Here is an 18,053-nt window from a genome sequence, read left to right on the forward strand (position 1 = left end):
CTTATCATATTTTTATATTTAATTTAAAAAAATCAATTATTATTCATATTCATAGTTATGTTTAAAAAAAAATCTGTGAGGACAAATTCAAATAATATCCATAAAAGCGATTTTATTTGTTATTCGTAATTATATTATTTGATTTTAGTTGGTGTACCCTCTAACAATTATATTTACGTCTAAGAACTACGATTTGATAATATATTTTTTTATAGGAAAAGTAGGTAAGTGTAGTTTTTTCTTTAAATAGTAACTAAAAATAATTTGTTGACTAAATTTATATTTACATAAATAAATCAATATAGGACATTGATAATTTAAAAATACATAAGAAATAAAAATTACAATTGATCCATTTACTGAATTTAAATTTCGATCTAATCAAATAAATGAGTTTAGTATTTTAAATTTTTTTATCTGTTTTTTTCTAATTTGATTGGACTGGATATACTCATGACATTCCAAGTTTTTTACATCAAAACTATTAAATTAGAAAATACTAAGAGATATTAAACAAATGCTTCTATTTAATATTTTATTTATGAAAATATTGAATTACTCATTATTGGGTAACATGCTTTGTCATTTTCACATTGTCACACTATACACTAAAAACCTGTGTGAAAGTGAAGTTAAATAATGTCTCTCTATCAATTGGCTACTTTATAATAAAAGTTAAATATATGACCTTCACAAGTCAACACACAACCGAATCTTATTTTTTTAATAAAACCTACCGTGGACCAAATTTAATTTAATGCATTGTTTTTTTCTACACATTTAAAGCAATATATAATGATTTCACATTAAAGGGGAAAATCATATTAATTTTTGTTTTTAGTACAATAATAATAATAAAATTAATCTTTATATAACAATTATAATAATGATCTCACAAAAAAATTTCTTTCTCATTTATCTCTATTGTTCCTAGTACATGAGGATGACCCTTTGTTTATATGTAAAAAAGTAATTCAAAAAACATTTAAAATAAAGTTTTAAAAAGAAAAACAAACAAATATAAATACATAAAATGTATCATAGTCAAAATTATATGTCAATGACACGAAAAGAAAGTTATATCGTCCTCATCAATGAGATCAATGAGTTTATTTGGCTCATGAACTTTATAACTTCTTTGTTAATAAGGTGACTATACAAGTTCATATATTTTTCCCTACATTTTTTCATCCTAAAATATTTTATAAAGATATAAAATTTTGTAGAACTTTTTATAAACTTCTAAAATATTTTCTATTAATTTTTCTAAAATTTACAAATCAATTTATACTTATTGTTTTCTTCTTCAAATTCTTTTGGCCATTATTTTTTAAACAAAATTTGATCAAATCTCATTCATCTCAAGTGTTATTTAATACATGAAGGGTGACCCATTTTTTAGTTGAAAAATTATTTTAGAAATATATAAATAAGAGTTTAAGAAAATCTAAACAAACAAATACAATTATATGGCCTCTTTCATTACTCAAATCCTATGACAGTTATGTAACGAAAAAGTTACGATTAATAATTGATTAAGTTTATGAACTTTCATAACTTTTAAGTACAAACAAATTGTGGAAGGTGATGTTTGAATAAAAGAAACAATACTTTTTTTTTCTCGTATAATCACTAAATTGCCTATAAAGAAAACATAATACAATAACATAATAATGATTTAACTTTAAAACTTGGATTATGTCCAATTTTTCTTTAAGAATTTTTTAAAGAATTTCATTAATCAATCACTAACTATAAAGAATTTCATTAATCAATCACTAACTATAAAGAATTCCATTAATCAATCACTAATTATAAGTAAATCAATCAGGTAGTTAATAAATATTTTTAGAATTAAAAATTTATGTTCAGCACGTTCATATTTACAGTGATATCATGAAAAGATAACACCTCCTCCTCACCACACGATCAACACACTCACCACTCCAATGATTGTCAACACAAACATCCAACGCTTCTAGCTGCTCCTCATTTCACGCCTTCTGTAACATTTGTCCGTGACTCTATATAGCTGGATGGACGGTTCAGAATCACTTGCCCATCACGTTATCCTTGGCCCACCCACACTCAATTATCACCTTTTATCCCAACCTCGGAACCCAATCGTACGATGGCTTCACAGCCACACGATCATGGCCCATCATTCAACTGGGCTCAATAATCTGTTAATGGGCACGATGTTTTGTAGTAGAGGTGGCTCGATAACACCCACGTGTCGAAATTTTTCGAAGGTGTGAGATGTGTTAGTGCCACAAAAAATTGAGTGGCAAAGATGTGAATGATGATTAGGGCAACGTGGCTTCATGCGTTTGAAATGGGCCGGGCCCAAAGCGATCCAATTGTTGCTTTCATTCCGTCAATTAAAAGCCCTGCGGCTTTACATGGTGTTATGTATATGTATTTGCTTTTTCAGTTGAAAGTTTTAAATTTGATTTTGTATTATTATTTAAAACATTATTCCATTAATTTCTCTTAGATTTAATATCACGTAATTTATTTTAACAATAAAATTTATTGCCTTTATAAAGTGTCATTTATTGATATTGTGGATTGCACGTTAAAAGCCATGTCTAACAGTTTTTGGTGTTTTCTATATTTTGTTGTTGTTGTGATTAGTGATTAGTTGAAAATTAAAAACGTTTGATAATGACACAATCGGTGACGTGAAGTAAATCTCACTTGTGTTCGGATGATGCATTAAAGGCAACGAATCTTGTCATTTTTGTTAAAAATAATAATACAATTCTTGCATTACCTAATCACATGACAATGTTTCACCTTATTCATCTACATACGTACTAAACTCAAATTCCCATTCCAAAATCCTTTATATATATATATATATATATATATATATATATATATTCTGAAAATGAATTTTGTTGAAGAAGTGGTACTATCTACCAAGAACCCACGTGCCAATCAAAGTATCACACGTGTTTTCTCACTTCTCAACTGTCATTTATGAAGAGAGAGTGTTTGGTCAAGGAACATTTATTGGAGAAGTTGAAACACAAACACATAATTAGGTAATGTAATATTATTAGGATCAATCATAGTTAATGTATTTTATTCTTAAAAAAGACATGGCAATATATTAAGGAGAGAAAAATGGATTTAAACTGTTTTGTTTCTCGAGTCTGAACTATGTGAGAGAGTATATTTCAACCGTCTTGATGCGTGTCTCCGGAAGAAAGCTAACACGATCAAATTTTCAGAACAATGGAAACGAAGAATCCTCCATTGAAGAGGTAGCAAAAATAGTTGCAAAAACCACCGCGATGACGCCATCGTATACCGTCACATCATAGCTCACAAACTTCTTAGGTTCGGCGCGGGGCCCAGCGCTGACGTGTCCCAGAGAGGAATCGAAACGTGGCGACGAACAATGATTGGAGGTTACGGAGGGGTGAACACGTGGCTCGAGGAGAGAGCGGCCACGGTAGCTGGGTGCGCACACGGCCCCGCGGGGGTTAGCAGGGGGCTGAGACCTTCCAGAAAGTTCGGCCAAATTACTGGCCAGAAACGAAAGGAAGATGCAGCGGCCATAAACGCGCCACGTGTCAGTGGAACCACGCGAGCGTCCGATGTGGCACCCCCGTTACTCCGAAAATGATACGGTCCCTTTTATGCAGCAGCAGTAAAAAAGATTGGGGCACTTTCCGCAAACGCTGAAAAGATATAAACGGAAACGCTTGAGGTTTTTTTTTAAATTAAATAAAGTAGTTTTCTTTCTTGAAATTGTTGCATTGGGTATCCGATTTTGTTCGGTGTTTTTGGTGGGAATCGCCATGAATGGCGAGGGGAGTGAAGCAATGCAAGTGGAGAAGGAGAGGTTGGTGTTCATGTGGGGTTACCTCCCCGGAGCTCTGCCGCAGAGGACGCCTCTGCTCACGCCGGTCCTCGTTAGGGTTCCGCCGTCAGTTTACTCTTGGGGAGATGTTTGCGGCGGCGGCTGTGGATTCGCCATGGCTATCTCTGGTACCTAGCTTTATTTTTGTCTTTTCTAATTATCTTTTCTTTCTTTAATTGGAGATTGAGGAGGAAAATCCTCTCTTTTTTTTCCCCTTTTTTTGTACGTGTGTAAGGAGTTGTTTCTCCATTATATATGTATCTGCTGTTTTTCTTTTCATTTTAGTGGAGTCAGAATCTAAATTTAGCGGAGTCGGTTCAGTAGCCTGAGCTAACACTCTGATGTTGTCCTCGTCGAAGTTCTTTGTTTGTGTGGTTTTGCTGGCCGCAGAGTTCTTTCCGTTTATTTTGAAATAAGACGAAATTGATATTTTGGTAGAGGTAATTTTGAACCATGACAGCTTGCGCATAGATTTTACTCTGGAACTTGTGCTGCTGTGGGAATAATTGATTCCAGTGTTTTTGCCAAATATGGCACTTTATTTTTTGTTAGATTGAATTATTGGGTTTGGAACTTTTATTGTTATTCGCTATTTTTAGTCTTTTATGTTCCGGAGGATATGTTGTTAGGGTTCATGGGATTTTTCTTCCTGGTAAAATTTACAACGTTTTGTTTTGCCTCTAACTTTTAAGGTGTCTCACTTTTTGTCGATGCATTTTGTAAATATCTAAACTTTTATCTCGCAGTCTATAAGATATGCTAAACTTTCGTCAGCCAAACAGATAGACCGACGAGGGAAGTTTGAGTATTCACAGAACGCAGGAATGATTGGGGTTTTAAAATTTGGGAGTAAAAACTAAAGATTGTCAATTTTACAAGACAAAAAACACCATTAAACCTATTTTGTTATGTAGCTCAAATAATAGAGGAGACACACCTCTTCAATGATGTGCCCTTGTGTCCCACACTATCAAACACCAAGTGAAGAGTGGAATTTAATTTTTTTTGGGTCTCTCACATAGCTCTGATACAATATTAATATTAAAAAGGCCAAACACGGTGATATTTTAAAGACTCACAAACTTATTGTGCTAAGTTTCCATTATAATTTTAGAAATAAGGAATAAATCCTATATAATTAAGAATATTTAGATTATATATGTATTATTAGGAACATTTTTATTTATTCTCTTATCATATTTTCATGTGAAATTTTTTGAAATTGCTAATTTGTTTTTGGATGAATCTCAGCTAAAGTGTTTTTTTTCAATAAGAAGGCGATGAAACGTTTTGAATGAATTAGTCTGCCAGGCTTTCAGTACTACCATCTTGAGCTGGTTTTACTTATTTTCATCAATCACTCCCTTGGAACTTAATGTTGTTTGTCTTTCTGTTATGTGGGCAATTCACGTTTAATGTCTTCAATATGACTGTATGAGCCTAGTTTTTTTTTGTTTAAATGATGTTGTGTTGGTACTTCAGGTCAGCGTTGTTCTTTCTTGATTTATTCTCTTTTGAAGGAAGTTATCTCAGTGCTTATCTTTCTGCCTTGCATCTCTTCAGGCTCCCATTTTCTTTTCACATTTTATGAACATAAAGGATTCATCATTTTTCATATTTTGTTCCTTAATCAGAGCTCGGAAAGCTCATAACATGGGGTTCATCAGATGATTCAGGCCAAAGCTATGTTACATCTGGCAAACATGGGGTAATGCTTAACCATATAGAGTTACACTGTTCTCTCTCTTGTTTCTTTTTTACTCGATTGACATTTTATAGTTTTTTTATAAAGGAAATTCCAGAGCCTTTCCCTCTTCCAACTGAAGTGACTATTGTAAAAGCTGCATCTGGATGGGCGCATTGTGTTGCTGTGACTGGTAAGATTCACTTACTTATCTTCCTTGCCAGGGAAGGAACACTTTACAATGCGATTGAAATGAGAAGGGATAAACTAATGTTGAACCGGAAGGTTTGTCCTGTTGGATAAATTATCCAATACTTGCAAATTTCCACAAGTAATTAATCCAAAACGGATCCAAGAGATTTTCTGTCCATAAAACATGTTTCTCTTACTTCTATCAACTCACATACCTGTTTTGTTGGTCCTATGCAGATTGTGGAGAAGTTTACACATGGGGATGGAGGGAATGTGTTCCCTCTGGGAAGGTGTTTGGTGAATCATTAACTGGGGTAAACCCTGAAAAGGACGTACCGGGAAGGCAAAGCTCATTCCTGACGGAGCAAGGTATGTTTGACCTATTTACAATTGTCATTTCTCCACAGCTACTGTCCCTCCTAGGAGGTGATTTAAGCTAGTTAAGTGTACATGAAGAGAGTAAAACATAGAAACCATTATGATATAGGATGGTGCTTGAAAACTGAAGAAAAAAAATAGTTTTGCCCCTTTATGTTTATCAAAATGTGTACTTAGCCTTTATCTGTCTAAGTGATGTAGAATGGTTTTGCTACAGTAAGCCCTCATTCTCAAGGCTCAAAATCTACTGGAGGAACTGCTTCTAGTACCAGTGGAGAAGAAAGTACAAAGAGAAGAAGAGTGTCTTCAGCAAAACAAACAGCTGAAACCTCATCTTCCAGTGATGATACTACAGCGTTGCCATGTCTTGTCACACTAAACCCAGGCGTAAGGATAGCAAGTGTTGCTGCTGGTGGTCGCCATACCTTAGCACTGTCAGGTATTGACTTTATTAAATGACTGATTGTTAAGTTTTATGTATGTTTTTTTTTTGTAGATAATGTGATAATCTTTTGGTTGAAGAAAATTTTTGTGTGCTATGGAAGACCTGTCAATCTAAAACATGTTATTGATTGTAATTCTCTGGAAGTTTCAGATATAGGACAGGTGTGGGGTTGGGGCTATGGAGGTGAAGGGCAGCTTGGTTTGGGTTCTAGAATACGAATGGTGTCCTCTCCTCATCTAGTTCCTTGTATTAATACCTCCTCTTATGGTAAAGATATGTCGTTGTCACTGGCTCGAGGAAGCATGAGTTCAGATGGACAAAATTTCAGAGTTCTAGGAAGTTATATAAAGGTAATTGCCTGCGGAGGTCGACACAGTGCAGTAATAACAGGTAAATATGTACGAGTCTATTTGGTATCTCTAGTGAAAATAAGAGTTGAGCAGTTACCTACTAATTTTAAATATAGAAAATAAGACACATAATTGCTTATTATTTCTTAATTATTTGCTACCAGTTACATGAATTTTAAAAGTCACATATACTAATATCCTAATATCTTCCTGTTCAACTTACAGATGCTGGAGTTGTGCTTACATTTGGTTGGGGACTTTATGGACAGGTAAATTTAAGGTGAATTTGGGACGTCTTTGGTCTTCTTCTCTACCCAAATTTCTTATCCTATTTGGCAGTGTAAATTTCATCAGTGCTAATTGTAAATAAATTCCTCTGAGGTGTTCTAATCTGTGATAGCTTGCTTGGCCTTCATATCATATTAGAAAGCAAATTCTGGACTGAATCAGGCTTGAGGCAGACTATTAAGTTCACTTGATGGGGCCTCAAAAAGATACAAAGATAAAATAAAAAATTATTTGATGGGCTACATGAGTTTTCTTCTTGACATAAGATGTATCATCCACTGAAGTTATACCTTCCCTTTGTTAGTTCCTTTTAGGTGTAATTGCTTAAGTTTGCATATTAACCACATTTTATTTTGCTAGCTATTATTTCCTTGGTACTGTTAATTAGTAATATGCAGCCGCTAAGCTAAGATTGCTTAGGACTTTATTACATTAGGATTAACTAAATTCTTGAGAGTTTGGAGTTTGGACAGTTGAAATCTATTAACGTTCTATATCATCAACTGGTAACCATTCTTTAGAATCAACATGTAGGTTAAGTAGTTTATGGTGAGCAAAAGCAATAAGATGTTGAAGATGAGGTTCACTCCTAACATGGGATAATCTGTTCCGTTACTTTACAATGTTTATCTTTCTGTTCGCTCTATTGGTTGATGCATGCTATGCTTGTTATACTAAAATAATGTAATATTGTTTTGGAAAAGTGTGGGCAAGGAAGTACAGATGATGAACTGAGTCCGACTTGTGTATCTTCCTTATTGGGTATTCAAATAGAGGGGGTTGCCGCAGGACTGTGGCATACTGTGTGTACATCTGCTGATGGTGATGTATATGCATTTGGTGGAAACCAGTTTGGGCAGTTGGGAACTGGCGCTGATCAAGCTGAGGTATGCCCTTGCCATCCCATTGAAACACAATAATGTGATCATATACACCAGTGCATTATGGCTACCAATGTCATTATTGCTGTCACCTAAAGCTCCATAATGCATGTCATGCCTTGGGTTGTTGAATTGGGTCATTCTGTGATATTAATTTTAATTTTTAATTTCGAACAGACTGTACCAAGGCTCCTGGATTGTCCGAGCTTGGAAAATGTCAACGTTAAGAAGATATCTTGTGGGGCTCGCCACAGTGCTCTAATAACAGGTATACTGTAACACAACTGCTAATGGAACTTTCAAAGCCATGTAGGCAAAGCTATTCCTCTAAGGGTCTTCCTAGATAAACTTCTCCATAGCAATTATAGCAGGAAAAATAAGAAGGAAAAAGTAAAAAGAGTCTTTTCATAAGTTAAAATTAGTTTTTACATAATTTAAAGACAAGACTTTTAAAAAGTTATTTGAAATTCTATAAATTAGTTTATTTGCAAGTTAATAGAGAAAATCATTTTATATTTCTTCTTATTTTTTATTTTCTTAGAAATATTTATGAAGACGTTTTCCAAACTGATCCTAAGACTGAAGTCACATTAATGCATATCTAAATACTGCTAGACTGGATACTGCTTCTTTTCTCATCTTCATCTCTTTTTTAATATTAGAATCTAGAATGTGGTTATTCAAATATTGATGACAGTGAGCCCTTGATATTATCCTTTTTTTTCATAATTTATTCTTTTGTGTCTCTTACAAAAGGTTTTGAGATGTTATTTATCCTTTAGTTGCAATGCCTTTTGCCAATACAACTGACTGGAACTGAATGACAGGGAATATTGGAACAGTATTTTTTTTTTCTCATTAAAAATGTCGGAAGCTGATGCTACTGTGAAATGGTGTTAATGGGTGAAATATTCTTTATCACAGTCACGGAAAAATATTTTTCGGGTTGACTGACTGCAAAATTGTTAAATGTGGTCTCTGTTATTTAAGCTCACCAGATGAATATATTTCTACAATAATGTAACAATAAAATTCTAAATTCAGTCTGTGTATTACTGTTTCTGCTTTCACAATAGTCATGCACGTTCTTCATTTTGGATGGACTGTTATGAGTCTAGTTACTTGTCATGTTGAGCTCACTGATGCTGAGTTTTGTTTATATTGGAAGATAAAAAATCATGTGGAAATATGTGTCTGTTATGAATAGATTCTTATTAGCTCTCCTTTTGTTGTTTTGTTTCTTCAAGATAAGGGAAGAGTCTTTTGCTGGGGATGGAACAAGTATGGACAGGTGCTTATGTTGTACTATCAGTTTCACGTGCTCCTTTAATTTCACATTTTAACAATCAGTATCATTGCAATTTCTATCAGACCACATTCGTCCATTAGATGATTCTTGCCTTATGAATTGTTGGCATTCTTGTACACTATTCTAAGTTTTAATTTCTGAATGTGGCAGTTGGGCCTTGGTGACGTGATTGATCGTAACATTCCTTCTGAAGTCACCATCCAAGGTTGCGTAGCTAAAAACGTTGCATGTGGCTGGTGGCATACTCTTCTTCTTGCCGAGTCCCCCACTTGATCTCATGTCTTGTCATGTCAGTGCTCCATGACATGACCCAATTTTGTTAGCTAGCTTTTCTTTTGTTTGGTAAAATCAAGAAGCCATATGCATGTGTATATGTACATATAGTAGTGGTATACATATGACATGTGTATACATGCTTGTATTCTTTCATGGTGTGAATCATCATATCATGGCTGCCTATTTCAATACTGAATTCTGGTTTGGGAAGGAAAATATTGGGTCCTTTTCATCTATGTAACAATTATACTTCATAGTGTATATCTCTTAATTGTATATCTCTACACTGTAATTACACACCGTAGAAGTTAGCACCCCATGCACTTGGCTATGAGGTGGTTCTCTAGATTTAGTGTGTTTACACACACAGTTTTTATTGGCCAAATGTATGGACAAATATACTTTTTTATAAGTTCAGAATAAGTAATATTTGTTTTCTCGGAATGTTCATGTATGACGCAATTTCTGTATACATTTTTGACCAGTTTGGCTCTATGAACTTTGAAAAATGAGAGATACCTACCCATTTGAATTTTGAAGTAGTTCTTAAAAATTATATTATATAATGCCGTGTTTGTTTCCATGTTTGTTTCCAAGAAGGGGGAGGAGAAGATGGAGAAGGCTTTTTTTTTTTCAAGAATTTTGAGATTATGGATAAGAGAAAGGGTGAAAGATTTGTGTTGATTTATGATTGCATTTTACTCAAATCCATTTTATTATAATATACAATATACAAAATTAAATATTATATAAATTTATTTAATTGTTTTTAAAATATTTAATTATACTATTAAAAAAAAAATAATATCAACAACTATATAAAATAACAAATATATATAATAATAAATATTATTTTTATAATTTTTCACATATTTAATAAATTTATTTCAATTTAACATAAAAATATTTTTATTATATTATTTTTTTTATTAAAAAATACAAATAATTATAAATATTATATATTAAAAAAATTAATTAATTCAAACTTCAAAAAAATATACCATAATTTATTATTCAAATATTTTTTATTAATAAAAATAAATTTAAAAATTTACATTTTATATTTTTAAAATAATTTATAAATTTCATTTTAACTATAACATCACTTACAAATTTTTCTCAAAAATTTTCTAATTCAAACAATCTCACATATCATCCTTAATCCTTATAAATTAACTTTCTTCCTCCCTCGTAAGTATTCATATCATCATAAATATTTTGATGATATAAATATGTGATGATAGAGTTGAAAATATGAAATTTATTTGTTGTTTAAAGAATAGTGTGGGACATGTTATATTTAGTCAAAATCCTTACAGTAATGATGGAGTCAAAGTCAAATAACAGAAGCTGCTTTCTGCGGAATTTAGGCATGGCTATACCTGTCATCTAAGTAACATATTCTTTTGCCATGGCATAAAGCAAGATCTTGTGATGTCAACCAATTTTTATTATTATTATTATTTTCTATTATTTTATTTTATTAGGTAGTGATGTTCTAGATGTTCCACATCTTTTCTTTTCAACTTTCATTACTATAAACATGTTATTCGCAAGCTTATCAGTTTTGGACCATTTTTTAAACCTTCTAAACATCTCTACCACCTTCCCAACTACTTCTCTTTTCACACACGGATCAAATTTCGCAAATATAATTCTTATTAAACATTACCTTAATTGAATTATAATTTTTCACAACTAAAAATTATATTGAAGCCTTTTTTCACGTAAATTACATTATATTAGTATAAATTGTGTGACATCTCATTTTATTCATCAAAGTTGATATTAAAATATTAATTATTTTATATTTTATTGTTGCAATTTAATTTTACATGTCATGATTGTATAAAATTATATTTTAATAGTTAGAACTAAAAATAGTAATTTTTATGTAAAATTATCCACGGTGTAGTATTTAATCAAAGTTTTTTTCCTCTCCTCTATCCCCATTTCTCTCTCTCTCTCTCTCAAATTGTGGATTATACCATTTATTTATTTGTTTTATTTTTTAAATAGGTTAAATTACATAGGTAATTTTTCATGTTTTACATTTTATTTAAATTGGTCTCTTATATTTTAAAAAAATACAATTTTATCATTCATATATATTTTAAAATAATTTAAAATGGGCATCTTCTTAAGTAAACTTAACTCTTTTAATATATAAAATTAACCACCCAACCCTCTCTTTTTTTTCATTTCCCTCTCCACAACCCTATTCATCATTTTTTTTGTTCATTTATTTAATTGTCTTTATTTTTTCTTATCTTCCAAAAGTCAAAGTAATTTCGTTTCTAGATAATGGAACATCATCTTGTAATACCCAACTTAATCTCTCTCATTACAATATTTTGTATTTTTTTTTTTTTGCAAATATTGAAAAAGATAAAAAAAAGTGGAATACTTTTTTTTTTATAGAAATTAATTGTTTTCTTTTACTTTTGTTACTGGAATGTTTATTATATCATTCTCTTTTGTTGAAAAGTGGATGAGAATGGACATGAGTGTAGATTTGGAAGAGAAAGAAGAGAAAGGGTTGGATATGGTTGAATAAAAACGGATCACATATATTTTATATATTTTTATTAGTTATGTTTTAATTCGAAACTTGAAAATATAATTATGCATATAAGTGTTATTAATTATTGATTTAATTATTTGATGTAAAATTTTATATCAGAAGGTAATGACTTAATGTGAAATTATTTATTTATTTATCTTTTTAATTTGAGAAATTGAGAACAACCCTATTAAACATAATCAAACACTAAATTAAAGTTTTGTTTTTATCAATTCAATGAATCAACTTATTGAAAAAATATAATAAAAATAAGTTTATAACAGCTAACCAAAATAGTAGAACAACAACAATATTTGTTAAGACTTATTGAAGTAATATTTGTTCTTATTGACTTTGATGCATTTCTTAAAAAAGAAACAAAGAATCCGATGCATTTAATTAGTGAAGAAAACAAACATAAAATAAGACGTTAAGTACTGTTTTGGCAACACCCAATAAACTATAAACTCTATGCAAATATAGTAGTCAACTATGACACAAAAGTCAACTTCGTAAAATATCTTATCACCTCTTTAATAAATGTTGCTAGTCTTTACGATTAAAAAAATATTTCAAATTTCATAATTTTCATTAAAACTCTTAAATTTAATGACTTTGTTATTACATGAAATATTTCACTTTATAATTTCACCAACTTTAAATTATCATTAAAATATTTATTTAACAAATGAATATAGGAGTTGGACAAAATTATTGAAGTAAACTCATCGTCTTAAAATTATATAATATAAATACTGACATGACACAGATAAAAAATACATGTATAATTTTTATAATACAAGATATATAAATCTATATTATATAATTATGATTCATAATAAAAATTTGTATATATGTTTAAAGAAAGATATTTCTAGTTAAAATAAATTTATTCTTTATTTTTATAATTATAATAAAATTTTATACAATAAATTTTTTAAATTAAGTTAAAATTGTAAAAAATTTAATAAATATATTTTTAATTAAACATTTCACTGTTTTATAAATATTGTTGTTGTCCAAATACGTGTATACATCATTTAAGAAAATATTAAATAAATAATTAATATTGAATTAAATAGTTAAATGAAAGTTTATGGTGAACATAGCAGTATTTAAGAAGGAAAACGACGTTGTTTCAAGTGCCAGTTTCTGCCACCAATGGAGTTCACCACGAGGCACTTTCTCATGGCAATTCTGCTGCTGATGCTATCACGCGCCCCACAAGGGTCCCCTGCCACGCCGTGCCCCGCGTGCGGCAACACCACGGTGCCGTTTCCCCTCAGCACCACCTCGACATGCGGCGACCAGTCGTACAAAATCCGGTGCAGCTCCGGCACACTCATATTCGACACGTTGAACAACTCGTACCCGATCGAGTCCATCGACGCCAAATCGCAGCGCCTTGTGATCCAGCCCGCGGCGCTCGTGCAGAACACGTGCGTCTCTACCGATAAGGTACACCAGGGGATCCAGCTCAACAGCACCCTCCCCTTCAATATCACCAGTTCCAACACCATCGTCTACCTCAACTGCACCCTCACGCTCCTCCAGTCCCCCCTCAACTGCTCCGCCGCCAGCGCCTGCCACGCCTACATCAACGCCACCGCCTCCGCCGCCTCCTGCCAGAGCGGCCCCCTCTGCTGCACCTACCGCACCGGCGGCTCCAGCAACTCCTATATGATTCGCGTTAGAGACTCTGGCTGCAGCGCCTACTCCAGCTTCGTTAACCTCAACTCGGCTCAACCTGTGAGCCGCTGGCCCGAACCGGGTTTGGAGATTCAGTGGCTCTCGCCTAGAGAAACCGTCTGTGGGTCCCAGGAGGATTGCGACTCTGCCACGTCGACTTGTGGGCCCGACGCCTCCTCTACGATCGGGATCAAGAGGTGCTTCTGTCACGATGGGCTCGTGTGGGACCCCATCCAAGGGGTGTGCTCTAAAAGTGAGTTGTACACGATTATAGCCATCGTCCTACTTTTTTAATCTTTTCGTGCGTTGACTGATTTTAGAATTTGGGTTTGACTTTTGTGCAGAAATTACTTGCCAGAACCCTGATGGTTGTGGGGACTCCACTAAAAAAAAGGCCATAATAGCAGGTATTCGTTTCACTTTTTTATTTTATTTTTAATTTCTCCTTTTTATTTTAGAAAAAAAATTAACTTGGTTTTTACAATATTAAACAGTTTAATAGACATAATGCATGTTTAGATTGAAGTTTATTGATGTATGTTTGATGAATTACTAGTCGAGTTTGAATTATGAATTAAAACGATAGCACATGTATCATTAACCAAACTTTTGGATTTTTTTTTTTTAGAAAATCTAACATTTTTAACGTAGATAATAATATATATTTGAATGTCGATTGAAAAAGCCTTTTTGGTTTGCTATTTGTTAAAGGTGATTGTGTTTGGACATCTCTTTTTCATAGTCTATAGTAGTTGTAACACGGATTTGTTAAAAAAAAGTCAGCGTTGTTTCGTGCGGACAATGTGCTGTGTACATGATAGGTGAACCAATACTTCATATACAATTACGAAATTGTGGGAGAAACAAATTAGCACATGAATGACGACATGTGAATTGAGACTTTATTCATAATGAAGGTCTGACTAATATAAATTGCGTAGGTAACAGTTGGAAGTTAAATACAGGTCAAAGGAATCTACCTACTCAAACGTTGAGTTAATACAAGAGATAAAATTTTAATTTGAATGTAAAGAACTAAATAAATGTGTACCAGTAATTTTTGTGTGAATTTAGTGCTGATAAATTGCTCGTACATTTCATCCATTGAGGAAAAGAAAAAAAAAACTTCTCAATATCCTTGATGAATGAAAATTTGATGGCGATTATGAACACCGGTTCCTGTGGTCTCTTTCTTATGATGCACTATTTATATACACTTTGATGGTACCAATGTGCAGGTTCAGTATGTGGGGCTGGAGCTGCAATCATCCTTGCCATCATTGCCTTTCTACTCTACAAACGCAACAAGCGCATTAAAGAAGCACAAGCACGGCTAGCCAAAGAGCGTGAAGGAATTCTGAATGCCAGTAATGGGGGAAGAGCGGCTAAACTTTTCAGTGGCAAAGAGATAAAGAAAGCCACAAACGACTTCTCCAATGACCGACTTCTTGGTGTTGGAGGCTATGGTGAAGTTTACAAGGGCTTTCTTCAAGATGGTACTCCTGTGGCTGTCAAGTGTGCTAAGCTTGGCAACGCCAAAGGCATTGATCAAGTGCTCAATGAGGTTCGCATATTATGCCAAGTTAACCACCGAAACCTTGTTGGTCTACTTGGTTGCTGCGTGGAACTGGAGCAGCCTATTTTGGTTTATGAGTTCATAGAAAATGGTACCCTTCTTGATCACTTGCAAGGTCAAATTCCTAAGGGCCGTGGTTTGCTTAGTTGGACACATCGCCTTCAAATTGCACGTCACACTGCTGAGGGTCTTGCTTACCTTCACTTCATGGCTGTGCCTCCTATCTACCACAGAGATGTCAAGTCCAGCAATATTCTCCTAGATATCAATATGTATGCCAAGGTTTCAGATTTTGGGTTGTCTAGGTTGGCTCAGACAGATATGAGTCATATCTCCACTTGTGCTCAGGGGACTCTTGGTTACCTTGATCCTGAGTATTATAGGAACTACCAATTGACTGATAAGAGTGATGTTTACAGTTTTGGAGTGGTGCTTCTTGAGCTTTTGACAGCTCAGAAGGCAATAGATTTTAACAGGGCACCAGATGATGTGAACTTGGCAGTTTATGTGCATAGAATGGTGGAGGAGGAACTGTTGGTGGATGTCATTGATCCAGTGTTGAAGAATGTAGCCACCACTATAGAGCTAGAGACTATGAAAGCAGTGGCATTTCTGGCATTGGGCTGCTTAGAGGAAAAGAGACAGAATCGACCTTCAATGAAAGAGGTAGCAGAGGAGATTGAGTACATCATTAGTATTGCCTCAGCAAAGGTAGTGGAGTAGTTTATTTTGATGTTAATAATGTCGTCGAATTTTCTGATGCTTTTTGATTTGGTAACTTATGGTTGTGTTTGTTGTTGCTAGACTAAATTTTGAGTTCTAGACTTCAGGCTCTTGTTTTGCAGATGTATCATATCTATGTAAATGTATTATTAATTTATTACACCTTTGCTGAATGAAAAGTTCTGATGGAAACACAATTGCAAAAGCTGTTTTAAATCCTCGTCCTGCTAAGCTGAAGCATGAAATATTCAAGGTTTTGAAATTTGATTGATTTTATAGGTTTCAACACAAACCGTAACCAATGTCTGAGAAATAAATTCTTTATAAGCCTAGTAGGTTCAGGTAGCTTGTAATTCTTGAATTGAAAAGACAAGTACTTGTACGTTATGTATTATGGACATTTACGAACAATAATGAGAGTTTGCCTCTCTCTAGTTTCCTTTCTTTCACATAAATTCAATCAGTAAAAAGAAATTAAGTTGATGAAATCCCAGTGACAGTGAAGATGGATACAACTATAATAAAGTTACAAGAGTGGTTGATGTCAAGGAATAGGAATATTAGAGAAGAATGGAATGGAATGTAAATTTGCAATTTTATTTGAATGGTAGCTGGATTGAGCTAGTGAGCACATTCACAAACTTCCATTTTGAACTTGGAAATAGAAACAATAATTTATTCTGAGGAGTAATACCACTCCCTCAAAAGCTTATTGAAAAACAATGTCAAACTCTCTAAACTTAGGTTAAACCAACAGTGAATTTAATGAAATATAGTTAATAGCTTCTTAGGCACCCATCCATCAAAACCAGGTCCATCCTGAAAAGGTGAAGGTGCAGGGGCAGGTGGTAGGGTTGGAGGCAGTGTTTGGGCTTGAACTGTAATAAAAAGTTTTTGCCCAGCATTGCAGTGACCTGTAACACCACATATGTACCATTTTCTCCCAGGAGTTGCCAACACAATACGGTCATTTCCAGTAGTCAATACTTCACTTTCTGGAGGAACTGTGCAGCTCCGGAATGCAGTTCCATTCACTTTGATCACATTGTGTTCTCCAACAACATACTTGAATACTACAAATTATAAGATGAATAGAGCATTAATATGAAGCACTAAATTGTATTCTAGTATCAACAGTATAGCATAAGAGTGATAACTTTTAAATTTAATCATATTCAATAAACAATTGAAGGTAAGAGTTTGCTTTTATACATTATCAGTATAAAATTTACACTGCAAACTAATTGAAATGATTCTTAACTTAAGTAATCATTACAAAAATCAATAATATTATCATATAATGATTGGATGAAAATATGAAATAATTTGATGAGTTGAACATACCAAGTACGTCCCCAACTTGGAAGGTCTTATCTGCAGTCCAAGTTGAGTAATCAAACCCTTCTGTCCATCCATGATCATCCCCAACTACAAAGTCCCTGGCCACAGCAATTGATGGGAGGAAGATGGTGGCAATGAGCACAAGTATGGTGAGTGGTGAAAGAGCCATGAACTCAACTACTCTTTTATATTTGAGTGTTTTGATAATAAATCTTGATGTTACTTATGTCCTGTGGAAGTGTGTAGGTTAGAAGTGATATATATAGAGCTCGGAAGAAGAAGATAGTTCCAATATTGCAATTCTATGTTGGAGACTGCAGACACAGACGGCTCAGGACGGCATGCCGAAAACAGAATAAACTTGATCAGCAAAGTGTCGTGTGTGTTGAAGGAGAATGGCACGAGAGAGTGAGTAAAAAATATCCACACAAAATGTGCTTAGAATCACTTTACATATTTGTTTCATATTCAATGTTACACTCCA

At 33.4% G+C, this 18,053-nt stretch overlaps 3 protein-coding genes across 5 annotated transcripts; 2 read left to right on the forward strand and 1 right to left on the reverse strand.

Annotated features, from left to right (window-relative positions):
* The first annotated feature begins 3,145 nt into the window (after positions 1 to 3,145).
* LOC137815016 (ultraviolet-B receptor UVR8) lies at positions 3,146 to 10,121 on the forward strand. 3 transcript variants are annotated; one of them, XM_068618027.2, is made up of 11 exons: positions 3,146 to 4,002; positions 5,509 to 5,582; positions 5,667 to 5,751; positions 5,988 to 6,119; positions 6,346 to 6,567; positions 6,724 to 6,963; positions 7,149 to 7,192; positions 7,916 to 8,098; positions 8,270 to 8,360; positions 9,340 to 9,383; positions 9,552 to 10,121. In XM_068618027.2, exons 1-11 carry the CDS (start codon positions 3,813 to 3,815, stop codon positions 9,672 to 9,674), a joined length of 1,428 nt encoding a protein of 475 aa, XP_068474128.1. In that variant the 5' UTR covers positions 3,146 to 3,812; the 3' UTR covers positions 9,675 to 10,121. The 3 variants fall into 3 exon arrangements, 1 of the variants encoding a protein (XP_068474128.1); XR_016514989.1 differs by having other exon boundaries at positions 3,169 to 4,002; positions 7,149 to 7,203; XR_011081709.2 differs by having other exon boundaries at positions 3,169 to 4,002; positions 7,986 to 8,098.
* Positions 10,122 to 13,345: 3,224 nt separating this feature from the next.
* On the forward strand, positions 13,346 to 16,420 carry LOC137815017 (wall-associated receptor kinase-like 20). The gene is made up of 3 exons (XM_068618028.2): positions 13,346 to 14,182; positions 14,274 to 14,336; positions 15,168 to 16,420. Exons 1-3 carry the CDS (start codon positions 13,402 to 13,404, stop codon positions 16,226 to 16,228), a joined length of 1,905 nt encoding a protein of 634 aa, XP_068474129.2. The 5' UTR covers positions 13,346 to 13,401; the 3' UTR covers positions 16,229 to 16,420.
* Positions 16,421 to 16,804: 384 nt separating this feature from the next.
* Positions 16,805 to 17,802, reverse strand: LOC137816110 (blue copper protein 1a). The gene is made up of 2 exons (XM_068619203.2): positions 17,573 to 17,802; positions 16,805 to 17,301 (listed from the first exon to the last, which is right to left on the reverse strand). The coding sequence occupies exons 1-2, from the start codon at positions 17,736 to 17,738 to the stop codon at positions 16,991 to 16,993; spliced, it is 477 nt and encodes a 158-aa protein (XP_068475304.1). The 5' UTR covers positions 17,739 to 17,802; the 3' UTR covers positions 16,805 to 16,990.
* Between the last annotated feature and the right edge of the window lie 251 nt (positions 17,803 to 18,053).

Source organism: Phaseolus vulgaris, chromosome 1 (assembly GCF_051622355.1).
Source record: "Phaseolus vulgaris cultivar YP4 chromosome 1, ASM5162235v1, whole genome shotgun sequence".
NCBI lineage: Eukaryota > Viridiplantae > Streptophyta > Magnoliopsida > Fabales > Fabaceae > Phaseolus > Phaseolus vulgaris.